This window comes from Astatotilapia calliptera, chromosome 22 (genome assembly GCF_900246225.1).
Source record: "Astatotilapia calliptera chromosome 22, fAstCal1.2, whole genome shotgun sequence".
NCBI lineage: Eukaryota > Metazoa > Chordata > Actinopteri > Cichliformes > Cichlidae > Astatotilapia > Astatotilapia calliptera.
The window spans coordinates 28,339,036-28,357,955 of NC_039322.1; the positions used below are offsets into that span (position 1 = coordinate 28,339,036).

General features: G+C 41.4%; 1 protein-coding gene across 1 annotated transcript in view; it reads left to right on the plus strand.

Moving 5' to 3' along the window:
• The window catches only part of kcng2 (potassium voltage-gated channel, subfamily G, member 2), a 43,934-nt gene extending 30,085 nt beyond the window's left edge, over nucleotides 1–13,849 (plus strand). Inside the window, exon 3 of the mRNA XM_026156589.1 lies at nucleotides 12,558–13,849. Coding sequence (XP_026012374.1) covers nucleotides 12,558–13,385 — 828 coding nt within the window. The 3' untranslated portion in view covers nucleotides 13,386–13,849. The remainder of the gene's footprint in view (nucleotides 1–12,557) is intronic.
• Nucleotides 13,850–18,920: the final 5,071 nt, after the last annotated feature.

Below are 18,920 nucleotides of genomic sequence, written 5' to 3' on the forward strand. Positions count from 1 at the left end.
ACTAGCAGTGCGACTGCTGGTAACACTAGTGCGTAAATATTGATTAATGGCTTTTTCAAAGAGAAAAAGTACGTATGAGTAAATTTATGTGGCTCTCAGACCGCACAAGCCACAAATCAACATGATTAAAATACTTCTGCGCAGCAAACACAAAACTTTTCTCCTTCCATCCCCAAACAGCCGAGTGTAATAAATGTGAACCCATGAGGTACAAAACTGCTTGGGTCGGTGTGGCGCGTGCGTGAGTTACAGCAGTGTTTTCACATTATTGAAAAAGAAATGTATTTCAGATGATTCAATAAATTTGATCAAGCTCAGCAGCGATGGTGGGTTAGAGATTTTCTCCCAGGCAGAGTCAGTGAATATGATTATTATTGTTTAAGTTCCTGGCAAAGTCATCATGATTATACCATTACTGACTCTTGGTTTGAGCTGAATAATTTACCTCCTAATTAAGATTCAACTCAGTAATTATACACAAACACAGAAGAACCGGGGAAATTAGTTAAACCATAAGCTATAACTGCCTGGTTTATGAGGAGAAGGCATGTGATTGATAAGGTATTAGTGTTTGGTTATTATGATAAATTAGAAGGTCACCATTGGAATATTGGTCTATTTATAACAATTTGTGTAAAATACTTCTCTCTGCTCTGCCTGGTTTCTTTGTATCAGTGAGCACTTTCTGTATCCACTTTCTCAAGCATCCTGGTTACTTACAGTAATCTCAAAACCAGCTTTCAGTTTCACAGATTGCTGTTTGAAGCTTTCAGGAGACAAATCCAGATGAGTATTAAAAAAACAAAACAACAAAAATACTTGAGTGACAGCGTTTTGTATTAAAGGTGACAACCATGAAGCCTGGAGTTACTGGTGAAATGAAACAGGTTAAATCAGCACTAATGGTTATTAAATACTTCATTAAGTGAGGGCGGGTGGGGGCAGGTTGTTGTTTTTCCACAGTTAAAAATAGTTGTATGAATGCATTCACTGCCATGGGCTGTTTAGTTTCCAGTTCACCTAATCTGTACCCAGCTCACAAACGTTTTTAAATTTAGTTTTAGTCGTAGTCAGAAGATCAGAAGATTACAGCAGACTAAACCTAAAGTTGATTAAGTTAACTAAAATGTAAGGTGGAAAAATTTGTTGTGGTTTTACTCGTGAGAGCTGCTCCGCATGTTTCACAAAGCATCATATCTTTATTGACATCAAATGCTAAATGTGTCCGTATGTCACAGGCACAAAGGAGATTACTTCTGACTTGATTACTCCCAAATTCGTCCCAACTCAGTTGTGATTGAATCAGGTCTCTCCAGAATATTTTTGTTTGTTGACAAAAGTGTCAGTCAGTGTCATTGTCACTGTCTACCATAGTTTTTGACCTTTAGTTTTTATTTAGTTATCGTCTTTGTTATTGCCAGACAAAAAAAAAGCTGGTTGATGAAAACTGACAATAATGATTAATGCTTACATGGAAACTCCAGAAAGGAGACCACTGTTACACTTCCATCAGTGAATGTAAATGCTAGTTTTTTAGCTATACTAGGTTCCAAAGTATTCAATTCAATTCAATTCAATTCAGTTGTATTTATACAGCACCAAATCACAACAACAGTTGCCTCAAGGCACTTTATACAGGGAGTGCAGAATTATTAGGCAAATGAGTATTTTGTCCACATCATCCTCTTCATGCATGTTGTCTTACTCCAAGCTGTATAGGCTCGAAAGCCTACTACCAATTAAGCATATTAGGTGATGTGCATCTCTGTAATGAGAAGGGGTGTGGTCTAATGACATCAACACCCTATATCAGGTGTGCATAATTATTAGGCAACGTCCTTTCCTTTGGCAAAATGGGTCAAAAGAAGGACTTGACAGGCTCAGAAAAGTCAAAAATAGTGAGATATCTTGCAGAGGGATGCAGCAGTCTCAAAATTGCAAAGCTTCTGAAGCGTGATCATCGAACAATCAAGCGTTTCATTCAAAACAGTCAACAGGGTCGCAAGAAGCGTGTGGAAAAACCAAGGCGCAAAATAACTGCCCATGAACTGAGAAAAGTCAAGCGTGCAGCTGCCAAGATGCCACTTGCCACCAGTTTGGCCATATTTCAGAGCTGCAACATCACTGGAGTGCCCAAAAGCACAAGGTGTGCAATACTCAGAGACATGGCCAAGGTAAGAAAGGCTGAAAGACGACCACCACTGAACAAGACACACAAGCTGAAACGTCAAGACTGGGCCAAGAAATATCTCAAGACTGGTTTTTCTAAGGTTTTATGGACTGATGAAATGAGAGTGAGTCTTGATGGGCCAGATGGATGGGCCCGTGGCTGGATTGGTAAAGGGCAGAGAGCTCCAGTCCGACTCAGACGCCAGCAAGGTGGAGGTGGAGTACTGGTTTGGGCTGGTATCATCAAAGATGAGCTTGTGGGGCCTTTTCGGGTTGAGGATGGAGTCAAGCTCAACTCCCAGTCCTACTGCCAGTTTATGGAAGACACCTTCTTCAAGCAGTGGTACAGGAAGAAGTCTGCATCCTTCAAGAAAAACATGATTTTCATGCAGGACAATGCTCCATCACACGCGTCCAAGTACTCCACAGCGTGGCTGGCAAGAAAGGGTATAAAAGAAGAAAAACTAATGACATGGCCACCTTGTTCACCTGATCTGAACCCCATTGAGAACCTGTGGTCCATCATCAAATGTGAGATTTACAAGGAGGGAAAACAGTACACCTCTCTGAACAGTGTCTGGGAGGCTGTGGTTGCTGCTGCACGCAATGTTGATGGTGAACAGATCAAAACACTGACAGAATCCATGGATGGCAGGCTTTTGAGTGTCCTTGCAAAGAAAGGTGGCTATATTGGTCGCTGATTTGTTTTTGTTTTGTTTTTGAATGTCAGAAATGTACATTTGTGAATGTGGAGATATTACACTCAACAAAAATATAAACGCAACACCTTTGTTACTGCTCCCATTCCCCATGGGATGGACGTAGAGACCTAAAATTCATTCCAGATACACAATATAACCATCCTTCCCAAACAGTGGTCACAAATCAGTCCAAATGTGTGGTAGTGGGCACATCTGCTATATTGAGATAATCCATCCCACCTCACAGGTGTGCCACATCAGGATGCTGATCTGACATCATGAGTAGTGCACAGGTGTACCTCAGACTGCCCACAACAAAAGGCCACCCTGGAATGTGCAGTTTTGTCTCACAGCAAAATGCCACAGATGCCACAAGCAATGAGGGAGCGTGCAATTGGCATGCTGACAGCAGGAATGTCAACCAGATCTGTCGCCCGTGCATTGAATGTTCATTTCTCAACCAGAGAATATGGCAGCACATCCAACCGGCCTCACAACTGCAGACCTCGTGTAACCACACCAGCCCAGGACCTCCACATCCAGCAGGTTCACCTCCAAGATCGTCTGAGACCAGCCACCCAGACAGCTGCTGGAACAATTGGTTTGCACAACCAAACAATTTCTGCACAAACTGTCAGAAACCGTCTCAGGGACGCTCAACTGCATGCCCGTCGTCCTCATCGGGGTCTTGACCTGACTCCAGCTCGTCGCCGTAACAGACTTGTGTGGGCAAATGCTCACATTCGATGGTGTCTGGCACGTTGGAGAGGTGTGCGCTTCACGGATGAATCATGGTTCACATTGTTCAGGGCAGATGGCAGCTGAGAATGTCCCAGTTCTTGCATGGCCAGCATACTCACCGGACATGTCACCCATTGAGCATGTTCGGGATGTGCTTGACCGGCGTATACGACAGCATGTACCAGTTCCCACGAATATCCAACAACCTCGCACAGCCATTGAAGTGGAGTGGACCAACATTCCACAGGCCACAATTGACAATCTGATAGACTCCATGCGACGATGTGTTGCACTGCATGAGGCAAATGGTGGTCACACCAGATACTGACCGGTTCTGGGTCCCCAGACCCCCAATAGCGCAAAAAACTGCACATTCCAGGGTGGCCTTTTGTTGTGGGCAGTCTGAGGTACACCTGTGCACTACTCATGATGTCAGATCAGCATCCTGATGTGGCACACCTGTGAGGTGGGATGGATTATCTCAATATAGCAGATGTGCCCACTACCACACATTTGGACTGATTTGTGACCACTGTTTGGGAGGGATGGTTATATTGTGTATCTGGAATGAATTTTAGGTCTCTACGTCCATCCCATGGGGAATGGGAGCAGTAACAAAGGTGTTGCGTTTATATTTTTGTTGAGTGTATATTGGTTTCACTAGTAAAAATAAATAATTGAAATGGGTATATATTTGTTTTTTGTTAAGTTGCCTAATAATTATGCACAGTAATAGTCACCTGCACACACAGATATCCCCCTAAAATAGCTAAAACTAAAAACAAACTAAAAGCTACTTCCAAAAACATTCAGCTTTGATATTAATGAGTTTTTTTGGGTTCATTGAGAACATGGTTGTTGTTCAATAATAAAATTATTCCTCAAAAATACAACTTGCCTAATAATTCTGCACTCCCTGTATTGTAAGGTAGACCCAACAATAATACATACAGAGGAAAAACCCAACAATCATATGACCCCCTATGAGCAAGGACTTTGGCGACAGTGGGAAGGAAAAAAGTGTGATTCAATGCAGAGAGGTCTATTAATACATAATGAGTGAGAAAGGTGACTGAAGAAGAAATACTCGGTGCATCATGGGAATCCCCCGGCAGCCTACGTCTATTGCAGCATAACTAAGAGAGGATTCAGGGTCACCTGGTCCAGCCCTAACTATATGCTTTAGCAAAAAGGAAAGTCTTAAGCCTAATCTTAAAAGTAGAGATAGTGTCTGTGTCCCGAATCCAAACTGGAAGCCTGAAAACTGAAGGCTCTAAAACATAGGTGTCAAACTCTGGCCAATGACCTATTAACTGTTGGACCAGTTCTTAAATGAAGTTTCAGCATTTGCCTTACACATAACCACTTGACTAAGGTTGATGAACTTTGGTTCAGTAGTTTTTGTGTTACTGACATGATCACATGTCAGTTTTACCTTGATGGAGGCATAACCTAAAAACTCTAAATGAAAATGAATTATATTATTCTTGGACCTTGAGGATAACCTCATTCTCCTCAGTTCCAACGATTCTTTCAGTTTGGTGCAAATGTGTCACTTTAAATTAAAAACATATAGTAAAAGACTAACAGCTGTATGGTCGACAGAGGCTGTGGATTGTGAATGAAATTCAGTAGTTTGAAGACAAGAGAGGCGCTAACTGTTTTCAGTTACCTCAGCTAAATCAAGCAATGGCAGCAACTACCAGTGGGAATCAAATATACCACTGAGGTGCACTGGAGCAGTGGCACCAAGCACCACCAAACTGTGAGGTGTAACTTGTAGAAGTAGACAGAGTAGTAAAACTGGGGCATATTGTTTTGAAATTGCAGGTTTTCTTTAAATGACTCTGGTGGTTGATTGTCTCTTTGCAAATCATCACTCATTAAATTAGAAAAATAATAATCAAGAAATCATAGCTTCTGTGGTGTCAGATTTGTAAGGGAGTAGGGTTAATTGAGCCTTTCACTTGAACTTTTATTTGCAGCTTTTTTGCATTTTCTTGAACCTAAAGAAAGGAAACCTTTTGGAGGCATGTTGTTTTACGCAGTGGTTTTATATAATCTGGCCCAATTAAGCTCCAGTTGAGTCTGACACCCTTACACTAGAGGGCAACTGACACAAAGTCCATTATAGCAATCAACCATCATCAAAGGGATTGCTTTGTAGCTGATGGAGTATAAATAGGATGGAAACCTCCTAAAATAAAGCTGGTGATTGCCTTTTAATTTTTTCACAGCTTGCAAACAGCTGTGGTGACCAACCGGTCCCCCAGACACTGAGCATTCAAGACCATTAACCTCTGGGTGACCACTTTCGACTGTGATTACACAGGTTGTCTGGTGGTGGACAGCCAGACAGTTTACTCGCTCTCTGCTGACTGGATCACTCTCAGGCAGTTTTTGCATTAGCGAACTCGAATCAACTGGTTGGCAACTGGCTGTATTCTGATTTTATTCCTGTATAAAAGCAAGGCTCTGAATGTAAGTAGTCAATGTGAACTTCGTCATCTTTATCAGACAGAAACAGATTTGTGATTTCCATTGATTTATGACAGTTAATTACTGTATTATCACAGACAGATTGCATGTAGTTGTAAAATGGACTCATTCAGTTGCAAGCTGATAGCAGACTGACTCCATCTTATTTCCATTTTATCATCATCTTGATACACCAAAGTCACTCTGAACGTGGTAACTGACAGTGCCACTCACTGCAGCCTTGTCCCTGTCTTTAAAACAGTTTATTCATTTTTTCACATGGTTGCAATAACTTTGGCACCGCAGTCTCCAATCATTATTTTTCCTAGTGCAACTGTAGCATTAAATATATCTAACCAATGCAATGAGTTTTCATAAATTTAGTGTTTTATTTATTTTTTGTTAGCCCAGGTCAGACCCTAACCCTGTGATGGGATAGACAAGACTAAAATAAGCTCTGACTTCCTTGAATTTCCACTCCCTGTTTCGTATCTACAGTGTGTTAGACAGCCCCAGACTCTTTCCACTAATATTTGCAGGGAAACAGCTGTGCACTATTTCCTGACCAAACTGTTTGTTCTCATCCTTGAAGCTCTTTTTTTTCAATAGAAACAAACCTTGCAGTTCAAAGACACTTCTGACAGAGCACAGCCATACAAGAGAGATTTATCTCTCTTGTATGGCTGTGTGAGATGGTCTTATTGCTGCTCCTTGTCGATGATGCGGTGGGTGATGGGGGGACGACGACGCAGTAGAGCACTTCTGAACAATTCAATCTACTCACTGGCCACAGAGTGCAGCAAAAGACCAACAAGAATGAGGCAAAGACGATGCAGCACAAGGCAACTGTCAGCATGCTCAGTGTTTTCCACACGACAGCTCCTCTGTGTTAGTGTTTGTGATTTGTGTAACAGTTATTGTGTACATCTCTGTGAGAGTTGCCATTGCTTTCAGACGCCGTAGTGGACACTTTGCACCAACAGTGGGCACATAATAGAAGAAGAAAGGAGAAAAATAAAGCTGCATGTCAAACCTTTCATAGTGGCTGAATGTTGCCATTGTACAAGTGTCCCTCCATTCTTTTTTGTAATTTTTAAAACCTGGTTCTTTGATTGTCATGCTAGTTTGCCCCCATAGGCATTCCTCTCAGTGATGGTTGGATTTTCACTCCTTATTGCTTTTTGGCCATTCAGAAAAGCTGTGGCTGCACAACATTTCAGTAAATCTAGACTGAGTTAGGAGTTTTTGTGCAAAGAGGAAACATAAGGCAGATGCAACTTTGTCTTAATATGCTTTTACAGGTAAGTCATTGAAACTGTTGGTGACAGTCTCTCTCCTCTTGTATCTTAGCTTGTTTCTGAGTTTTCCAGGAGAGCGCTGTCACTGCAACCATGGTAGCAGGAAGCATGGAAGTGCATTTACACCATGGGACTGATAATGTTTTCACATATTTACAGGGCATATTTAAGATTTGGTCCTGTGATCAGGTGTTTCAATAACATATAATGAGTTTAATTCAGCTGGTGATCAACAACAAAAGTTTCCAAGCCAGAACCACTGACTGGTAATAAAGCCATAACCATCTTACCAGACAAATAATTACAATGCTGTTTTCCAGTCATGCTGGCATTTTGTAATGTAAAAACTGCTCCTTGAAAAAGCTGACCTAATCTCAAATGTTGTGTGTTGAGGTGGAACTTGCTGTCTTGCAGACAAAGATGTGGGAATCTGCCAACAACCAAATCATCAATGCAAGGTTTTTGGTGTAGCACATTCTTTGCAAATGAGCTTAGAAAGAAAAGCATCTGGACTTCTTTAAGTAGCTTGAAGACGTTTCACCTCTCGTTCAAGACGTTTCTTCAGTTCTAAGGTCAAATGGTGGAGATTTAAGATTTAATAGATTTAAGCCCTATCAGAGTATCCCACAAGAGGGACATGGACCCCCTACCTCTTCTTAATCACACGAGCCAAGGTGTGAAAACGGGTGTAGGTCACAATCAGCCAAGGTTTCGGTGGTGAACCCACCATTCTTTGCAAATGATTGTCACCAAGTGAAAGGGCATCGACCGTCTGCAACCACTGGCACCAGGTGGTTATACCATGTCCAATGTGGCCGACAGATCACAAGTAGTGTGTGCAAGACGTGTCCTGAGGAACCTCAATAGCTGCTGCTCCTTCATGTTGGAAGGAGCTGATTGAGGTTACTCAGGCATCAGATCCCCATGGCTCTTGAAATCTTCCAAGTGGTGAGAGATTTTTCAATTAGGGCCCAAACATGCTGGAGAAATGATCATACCTGGCCAGGTAGTGCCAGGTGTTGCTGAGACAATGCCACAACCTGACTCCAGGTGTTGGAACGATTTGTTTTGATTTGTTGATTTGACATGAAGATGATTTAAAAAGACAGAATCCATCTATGAAAGGCATTCTCTTAAATTCCCCAACTTGTCTGAAATTCCTTTGTGAACAGGTAAATTGCTGTGCGGAAGAAAAGACCGGAGTTTATCTGGGTGGGAATTACACACACAGACACTCGCTGCACATGGTAAAGCCCAGTGAAGTGAACAAATGAGAATAGTAAATTGATCCATTAAAATCTTGGGTGTGCCAAAGACAGGAGCAGCTCAGTACTTGAAGTGTGCCTGTTTGTTATACGGAGCCCACTCCAACTTACTGTGCATATCAAAGGTTAGCCGTCGCTTCCTGCATTGTTTGGTTTACATGCTTGTCTTCAGCTGTGACGGGGTCAGAGTCCCCTGACTGCTGAGATGAATAATTGCATGCTTTTAATTTGATCCTCAGCGGTACATCTATGTACATCAGAGGCTTTTCAGAGTGGAGAAGGAGCAGAAGGGAGTGGAGAATGCACTCAGCCAGAAAGCCTCTGACAGAGAACAATACATATACACTGGTCAGATTCAAACGAAGGGATGGCATCATCAATTGCAAATGTGTCACAAACAGACAGATTCCCCCGTGGACACGGAAGAGCAGAAAAACAAAGGAAGTGCGAAGCATGCTGGTTGCCATGTGAAAATGAGCGTGTTCCTTAAGGATTTGGATAGTAGCACACTTATTTGTTTTGGCTTCAGACTCATTACTTTGGATGTGAAATGACAGCATGTGGTTAGAGGGTGGATTTTAGCTCAAATTTGAATGGCCGTGCTGCAATAACACATGAAGCTTCAAAATTGCCATGTGATGGTTTGCCACGGGAGCATGAGGACTAAAAGATGGATTCCCGACAGAGGGAGAGTTTTAGGCACACACACTTACAGATTTCTATTTTTATTTAATATTTAAAAAAGCTAACTTTACTGACACGACTCACATAGCTGTGGGTAGTACACCAAAGGGGATCAAATGATTGCTTTTTCCAAATATGTAGCACATAAACTGTAAATGGGTATGCACTTATTTTTTTCAGAGAATACAGTTATATTTAGCACAGTATTATAGTTTCTGCAAGCTGTCCAAATCTTCCTTAAAAGAGAGAACAAAGCGGTCGAAATTGGCTGATAATTCTCCCCAAAATGAATCTGATGGTATTCTTTTAATCTAACAGTTATTGTGTTATTTCATATTTCTCAATTGGAGTGTGAAGCCTAACCTTTTTATCTACTGTCAACTGTTTTATGGAGATTATCTTGTGATGGGAGTCATATCCACTTTTGAAATGTATGGGATGCTGTCTCTGACTTCTTATAAGTTTGCTTCCAGACCAAAAAGTTACATGACACAATTTTATAATTTTCTTAATACCACCTTGGGACTTGCACCCAAAGCATATGTTAGTCTCTGCACTACATCCCACCCAAGAGGTAACAACACGAAGTGGGAATCTTGGCCTGTCAGTCCAAACTGGAAAAACTGATAGAGCTCAGAAAGGCTTAGTTGTTCCTGTCCACATGCTTCTATGTCCTCGAACTCCAGCTTGCCCTTGATGGTATTTTTGCTCTTGTGCCGCCTGGAAATTTATATTTTTGCTTTGATGATAAACAGCTCTTGATTGAATTGTCATGAGCTTTGATGAAAGAGGATAGATTGTAATGATTAGTGACCTCCTGACACCAAGAGGTTTAAAGTTTCAATCAAGATTCACATTTGTGGTGTTAGGAAAAATATTACAAATTGTAAGATTGTCATCCTCAGAACTAATTTAAAAAAATGATTTCAGTATCACAGAAAAGTTAAACAAAAAGCGATTATCTGAGCCAGAGAGAAAGTCTGTGTGATGTTTGTGCCTCCTATTTGTACTATGACAAACTTATAATTGTGACACTAACAATTGTTCAATTGTTGTTAGTTTTAGATGCATCTCACACACACACACACACACACACACACACACACACACACACACACACACACACACACACACACACACACAATAATGATGAATAATTCATTCATTTTGTTCACTGCTTTCATTTGCGCTTGGCTAACACTGCACTGCAGTCATTGGATTAACTGAATCATTGAAAACCATGAAAACAATCCGGAGCAGTGTTGTCAGTGTTGTTCTCCAGTATAAAAGCAGTAAATATGCACCTAACCTGCACACTGAAAAAGAGTAAAGGTGTACTGTAAGTATTAGAGTGTAGTTCCTGCATATGAAACACGCTGTCATCACATCAGTATATGACAACTAGGAAATAAGAACAGATTGTTATTTCAGAAACCCACTGCCTCAGCCATGACTAGCAAACATGGCTGTATACTAAAAATGTTTCAAGGATTAGTCAGTTTCAAGCATCCCATCATTTCATCACCCCGACCTGTCGCAGCAGATGGCTCCGCCCCTCCCTGAGCCTGGTTCTGCTGGAGGTGTCTTCCTGTTAAAGGAGAGTTTTCGCACTCTCTCCAAAGTGCTTGCTCAAGGGGGGATCATATGATTGTTGGGTTTTTCTCTGATGTATTATTGTGGGCTCTACCTTACAATATAAAGCAGCTTGAGGTGACTGTTGTTGTGATTTGGCGCTGTATAAATACAATTGAATTTAATTCATTCTTAGTTTTAAGATTCAGTTAAACTGATGACAAATGGACTGGTTCTTAGCACTTTTCTACTCTTTCTGAGCACTCAGGGTGGTTTATGGCACCCCCCAACTCCATTCCTTGTAACTGTGTACTTCATGCCTAAAGAGGAAGGTGATGGTTAGCTGTAAAGCCACTTATTACTGCCTGCAGTGTGGAGTTCTGGCTGTTAGCCTGCAGATTTCTTGCTAGCTGAGTGATGTACAGTAAAAACTCCATGTCTAGTGAAATATGTATGTGGGTAAGTTTGATGTCAAGCTACAATTTTGCATTCAGTTGCATTCAGACTGGACTCTTCCATGACATGTTTCCTGTTCAGCAAGACTGAATAAACTGCTTAGTTTTCATGTTACATTCTTTTAGAAATCCTAATATTCAGCATGATTGCTGTTTACTCTCATTTAATATGTGACCTCACTTTTACTTTAGTGGGTTATTGCTTCTGCTGCTGTTTTTACTGGGTGAAAAATTGCAACTCCAGCTTTGCCTATCAGTCATTTACATGGTCCTTAATGGGCTTAGCGAGTTTGATGTCTCAAGGGCAAAAAACCCTGCTATTTGCAAAGCAGAGTTTATACTCTTAAAAATGCATGAGGCTGACTGAGCAAATGCGAAGGCAAATGCAAAGGCTTACATATTCACCCTTGTGCACATTCCGACACAAATTCAACACCCCAGTGCTTGTAGATGGTGGCTCTAATGGGCTGCTGAAGTTGCCATATGTTTGCTGTATTTTGTCACTGTTTTGTATCTCCTCATATTTGAATGTAAAACCACAGAAACTGCAAAGCAAAGAATATTTCTCGGCCATTAATCACACTGAGTCATGTCAGAAAAATGTAAAGTATACTCACACACTTTATGTTTTCAGTTTGCTCCAGGGGTAACTTTGACTTAATCAAATAAAGTCATCTCTTATAATTATATTTTTAAATATTCATGAACTCTATTTCATCAGGCTTGGAAAAATAGATGATTTTACAGTAGATTATTATGAAAAGAGGTGTTTCATCTTAAAAATCCAGCATAGCCTCATTTGTCGGGGACTCTTCACGTTAACACTATCTTCACATTGTACACCTCTTAAAGCCTTTTGTTTAGTGCGGTTTGATGCGTGACTCAGTGAGGTTGCCTAAATCAGATAATCAAAGCGTGTACTTATAAGCTTCATGAATCTTTCAGCACCTTCTCTGCTGTGTTTTGTTCTGTGAGAGGACAGACACATTTTTGTTGTCAGAGCTTAAGTGGCAACCTCGGCTGTCAATAACAAACCCTGTAGATGAAATAACAAGCCTTAAAATACCTTCTTAATGACTGGCTCCATTCTGTGTCCTAACCTCACCTTCATCTAAAACACTTTTGGATTTGTTTCTCTCGCTGAAGGTTGTAACACTTGTCTTTGTGTTGTTGTTGTTTCCCCCTCCTCTGCAGGGTGAGTGCTCCCAGAGATGCTATAACATCTTTGTTCTGGAGACAGTGTGCGTCGCCTGGTTCTCCCTGGAGTTCCTGCTGCGCTTCATTCAGACTCAGAGCAAGTGTATGTTCCTGCGTACGCCTCTAAACGTCATCGATGTGGTAGCCATTCTTCCCTACTACATCACCCTCATCGTGGACTCTCTGTCGGTGGGTGGGAAACCTGCAGGCTCAGGGAACAACTACCTGGAGAAGGTGGGGTTAGTTCTCCGAGTTCTCCGAGCACTACGGATCTTTTACGTCATGAGGTTGGCCCGCCACTCCTTAGGCTTGCAGACCCTCGGCCTAACAGTGAGGAGGTGCACGCGTGAGTTTGGCCTGTTGCTGTTGTTCCTGTGCGTGGCCATGGCTCTTTTCTCACCACTCGTTTTCCTAGCTGAGAGCGAAATGGGCGCAAAGCAGGAATTCACCAGCATCCCTGGTAGCTACTGGTGGGCGGTCATCTCCATGACTACAGTCGGTTACGGGGACATGGTGCCCAGAAGCATCCCTGGCCAGGTGGTGGCGCTTAGCAGCATCCTGAGCGGTATCCTCCTCATGGCCTTTCCTGTCACGTCCATCTTTCACACCTTCTCCCGCTCCTATGTTGAGCTGAAGGAGGAGCAGAGCCGGGCGCTCAGGCAGAAGCCAGACTCGCAGGACAGCACCAAGTCGCAGAACAGCGAGGACTCCCAGGAGACGGACAGCTACCATGGCATTACAGAGGCCACGGCTTCAGCCATACAGCGGAGAAAGTCCATGGCTGCTCAGAGGGCAGCTGAGATCAGAGCGTCCATGAAGACTTAGCCTCTCTGTCAGCCTGTCTTTTTTCAAGCGGGAGCCACAGAGGCTGATACCCAGCACTGGGACTTCAAAAATGACAAGCTGCGGCACTGTGAACAGGGATGAGGTTTTCTCTGTTGAGCTCGGGGTTTCCGCTTTGAACGTGTGAAGCGCTTGTGCACCAGAGTGTGTCTGAATTTCACAGGTTTTACAGGAGAGCCGCAGACGAGGTCTTTTTCGTTTTTTACAAATCTGATTTTAAAATATAGGAAACAACACAATATTCACACTTAAATATCTTTAAAAAAACAAAAACAAACCTAATGGACCGTACTCTCACTGACTGTGACTCAGTTTAGTCTCTGAAAAGAAAATCTGCTACTAAAACACACGTGTTCTTGTTTAGACCTCAGAATAATAGTTTATGTTCCTCATGTAGCTGCATTGAGTGGATTGTGTGAAATAAAGGTGTTTGCTGAGATTTTAAACATGCAGTTTATTATTAAGATCTCAATTCAGTATTTAATTATGTGTTGTATGATCTCAGTGCATTCATTTCCAGTGGAACACAGCTATTTACTCTCAACATAATGATATAACACTCATTCATCCGTCAGAGGGCTTTTCAGTCTGCTGGGATGTTTTGTTGTTTTAATTGGCAACTGACAGGAAGATTGTTCCCACATTGGCATCTCCATTAAAAGGCTTTGCCTGATGCACAGGGAGATGCTTCAGTAGCATAGTCTGATAGTTCATGCGTATATGCTTATGACTGATACCAGCCTCATGTGTTGCCAAAAAGCAAACTAGAATAAACATTAGCTTAGCTTAGCATAAAGACTGGAAATGGGGTGAATACAGGCACGATCTGATGCGATGTGTTGGTGCTGTTCCTGGATCATCAAAACTATTGTTCAACATTGCAAGTGATCATTTGCATAGTCGTGATGTAACCATTTTGTTTTGTGTAAACACCACACACCAAACCTTAACCCTCACCTCATAACCATAAAGACAACCCTAATTATAACCTGATCACCTAACCCTGACACTTAACTGCCCCCTTTTCAGGATGTTTTCTTGAGTGAACATCAGCAGATTTTTCCATGTCGTAAAACTATGACATCATAACAATGTGATTGGTCACTTCTAAACTGGACCGACATTGACTATGATGATTCTGGTACAACACCAACACTGGGATTAGGTACAGCTGAATACAGGGCTTGGTTAAGCCTGCTATGTTAGTGTGCACAGCAAGAAAAAAATAATAATCCTGAGCTAGTGTTGTGGTGGTCAACAGCTGAACACAAAAGGGAACCAGCTGAAAGTTGGAATCTAGACAAATATACATTCTAATCATATATCTGAAAGATCTGGAAAAAAACTCGAGACTTTTTATTATCCTTCAAAGGTTTTTTTGGTTGTTGCTAGCTGAGTATAGTTCCCTGTGTATTTGTTTATTAAAGATACTAATGTTTAGCTCAGATTATAATAGCTGCCGTTATAGTAAAAAAGAAAGAAACAAAAACAAACAACTTTTGGACACAATTTTTTGTCCATATGAAGGATAGTTTTTCAATTAACTTACTCTAACACTGACACATGAAGATGTCCACCCAGGGTCTCCCAATCTATCCACAAAAGCATTCACGTGAAGAAGGTCTTGTTGACCTGTGACAAACATGGACAGGTCTACTGGCAGCAAAGTGGCTTTCAAAGAAGCAATGTGTGTGTGCGTGTGTGTGCGTGTGTGTGTAGTAGGAAGAGAACTGAAATATAAATATAAAAATGTGTGAACATAACTCACAGCGGGAGAAACACACATAGGGAGAAAAGCTGGCTGGAAAAGGGGCGACTGGGTCAGTCAATGGGCTTACCAGTATCACGAACTCATCATTACAGCACAGCAAGATCTCAGATTAACCTCCTAAGACCTGAACTCTTCCACAGCATGCATTTTTCATTTCTCTTGATATTTGGGCATATTGGGACCCGATGAATATAAAAATAAAGAATTACCAGATTTTTTTTTTTTACCTGATTGAGAGCCACATGTGAGGATATTCGTTTAAAATTTCGATAGAACAGTAGCAGTATAACATCCTCGTAAGTGGATATCACTTGGTCTAAATAACCCAAAATGTGATGTCCACATATGTGGACGCCAGGTCCTAGGAAGTTAATTATAACTGCATATTTCATTAAAGCTTACATTTTCAATTCTAAATTAATTTGCTCCCTAGATGAAGGTTGTATCCTTTCAGATGCTACCATTATCACCCCCCCCCCCCCCCCCTCCAATCTGTTGTAGCAGATGCCTGCCCCTCCCTGAGCCTGGATCTGACGGAGGTTTCTTCCTTTTAAAAGGGAGTTTTTCCTCCCCACTGTCACCAAGTGTTTGCTCATAGGGGGTGGTCTGATTTGGGGTTTCTCTGTATTATTGTAGGGTCTTTACCTTACAACATAAAGCGCCTCACAACTGTTGGTGTGATTTCGTGCTATAGAAATATAGTTGAATTCAAATGAATTAATATTGCTATTTTGAGCCTAACTCAATTCAATTCAATTCCATTCAATTTTATTTATATAGCGCCAAATCACAACAAAAGTCGCCTCAAGGCGCTTCATAGATACAGAGAAAAACCCAACAATCATATGACCCCTATGAGCAAGCACTTTGGCAACAATGGGAAGGAAAAACTCCCTTTTAACAGGAAGAAACCTCCGGCAGAACCAGGCTCAGGGAGGGGCGGGGCCATCTGCTGCGACCGGTTGGGGTGAGAGAAGGAAGACAGGATAAAGAAATGCTGTGGAAGAGAGACAGAGGTTAATAGCAGATATGATTCAATGCAGAGAGGTCTATTAATACATAGTGAGTGAGAAAGGTGACTGGAAAGGAAAAACTCAATGCATCATGGGAATCCCCCAGCAGCCTACGTCTATTGCAGCATAACTAAGGGAGGATTCAGGGTCACCTGGTCCAGCCCTAACTATATGCTTTAGCAAAAAGGAAAGTTTTAAGCCTAATCTTAAAAGTAGAGATAGTGTCTGTCTCCCGAATCCAAACTGGAAGCTGGTTCCACAGAAGAGGGGCCTGAAAACTGAAGGCTCTCCCTCCCATTCTACTTTTAAATACTCTAGGAACAACAAGTAGGCCTGCAGAGTGAGAGCGAAGTGCTCTAATAGGGTGATATGGTACTACAAGGTCATTAAGATAAGATGGGGCCTGATTATTTAAGACCTTGTATGTGAGGAGCAGGATTTTGAATTCAATTCTGGATTTAACAGGAAGCCAATGAAGGGAAGCCAAAACAGGAGAAATATGCTCTCTCTTTCTAGTCCCTGTCAGGACTCTTGCTGCAGCATTTTGGATTAGCTGAAGGCTTTTCAGTGAGTTTTTTGGACATCCTGATAATAATGAATTACAGTAGTCCAGCCTGGAAGTAATGAATGCATGAACTAGTTTTTCAGCGTCACTTTCTATTTCTAATTTTAGAGATGTTGCGCAAATGGAAGAAAGCAGTCTTACATATTTGTTTAATATGTGCGTTGAAGGACATGTCCTGGTCAAAAATGACTCCAAGGTTCCTCACAGCGTTACTGGAGGCCAAGGTAATGCCATCCAGGGTAAGAATCTGGTTAGATACCATATTTCTAAGATTTTCAGGGCCGAGTACAATAACCTCAGTTTTATCTGAATTAAGAAGCAGAAAGTTAGTGGCCATCCAGGTCTTTATGTCTTTAAGACATTCCTGCAGTTTAACTAATTGGTGTGTGTTATCTGGCTTCATGGACAGATAGAGCTGGGTGTCATCAGCATAGCAGAGAAAATGTATGCTATGTCTTCTAATGATACTGCCTAAGGGAAGCATGTATAATGTAAACAGAATTGGTCCTAGCACTGAACCCTGTGGAACTCCATAATTAACCTCAGTGTGTGAAGAGGACTCTCCATTTACATGCACAAATTGGAGTCTGTTAGATAGATATGATACAAACCACTGCAGTGCAGTACCTGTAATACCTACAGCATGTTCTAATCGCTCTAATAGGATATTATGGTCGACAGTATCGAATGCTGCACTAAGGTCTAGCAGGACAAGCACAGAGATGAGTCCACTGTCAGAGGCCATAAGAAGATCATTTGTAACCTTCAATAAAGCTGTTTCTGTGCTGTGATGAGCTCTGAAACCTGACTGAAACTCTTCAAATAAACCATTCCTCTGCAGATGATCTGTTAGCTGTTTGACAACAACTCAATTTAATTTCTTTAAATGTATTAAATATTATAAATTAATCCACCAATGAACATCACACAAACATAATAAAGTAAAAATATTTTTATTTGTGCAACTGTACTATGTGCCGATCTGTGCTTTTCTATGTGAGACTTGAAGATGACGTCTTTTACAAATGGCGATGCTTCTTTCCCACAAAAATGATTGGTTAGTAGGCGACATTAATCTGTTAACCGATGCATGCAAGGTGTGAAGCAGAAGTTGCCATGGCAGTGGATCCCAGTAAGAGGTTATAGCTATTAAGTTTTTAGCCACCTTTCTCACAACTGACCACCCAGAGTTGAACCTGAAATTATGTGAGGCTGATAATACAGGCCTCTGATTATGAACCAAAGATTGGTGTTTTTTCAAGAGAAGAAGTGACAAAATGTATCACCAGTGATACCTGTATTTATAAGTACATGAAGTTTGTTAGAGAGCAAGCACTCCCCAAAAGAAATTCTAGTTTTCTTCTCTTCAAAGAGGCTGACTAACTCTGACAAGTATTAAACATCCACCTTCAGGCAGTTAAACAACAGATCCCGGGAAAGCTTCATTCAAAAAGCAGTAACAGCTATTGTAAATAATTTCTACACCCTCACATGATTTCATGTAATTCCACAAACAATGCTTCATTTTCTTCATTTTCTCCCACTCGAGTGCCTGGTACTTTGAAGCGATACAACAGCAAACCATTTTCCCAAACTGTTGTCAAGCCGGAGGCGTCCAAGCGTGCTTGAAAGTGCAAATTAGGTTCAGGTATTTGCAAAAGGCCGTACAGGTTGCAAGGACGTGCTTGCCCTGGATTGCAGTCACTGGATTAAAAAATGTCATTAAAAAGTGTGAAAATACTACAGAGGGAACACTCTTAAAACTACTACATAATATTTCAATGGAAATAGAGTTTTGATGAGGAGCAGATGGTGTGTTTGAGTTTAAAAGGGTTTGTGCTTTGAGTCATAAATCCATAGCCTGAGGAAGTCTCTGACAAAAATGTGATAAAAATGATAATGAACACAGTCCCGTGTGAAAGGCTTAAACAATTTATTACACAAGTGCTTCCTCAAACTTGCAGAGCTGTATGTGATATACTCACGAGGTACGTGAATCAGGACTGGTTTGATTGTGGTTTGACTTCTTGTTTTCATTTCAGGTCTGTCACTGATAATAAATTCATTCAGTTTTCATCTATTGTTGATTTAGGCACTCTGTTTGGAATTTTAGCTCCAGTCCAGCTGGATTCCATCTCTCAAACCAGGTATGAGGATAAGTCTTGTGG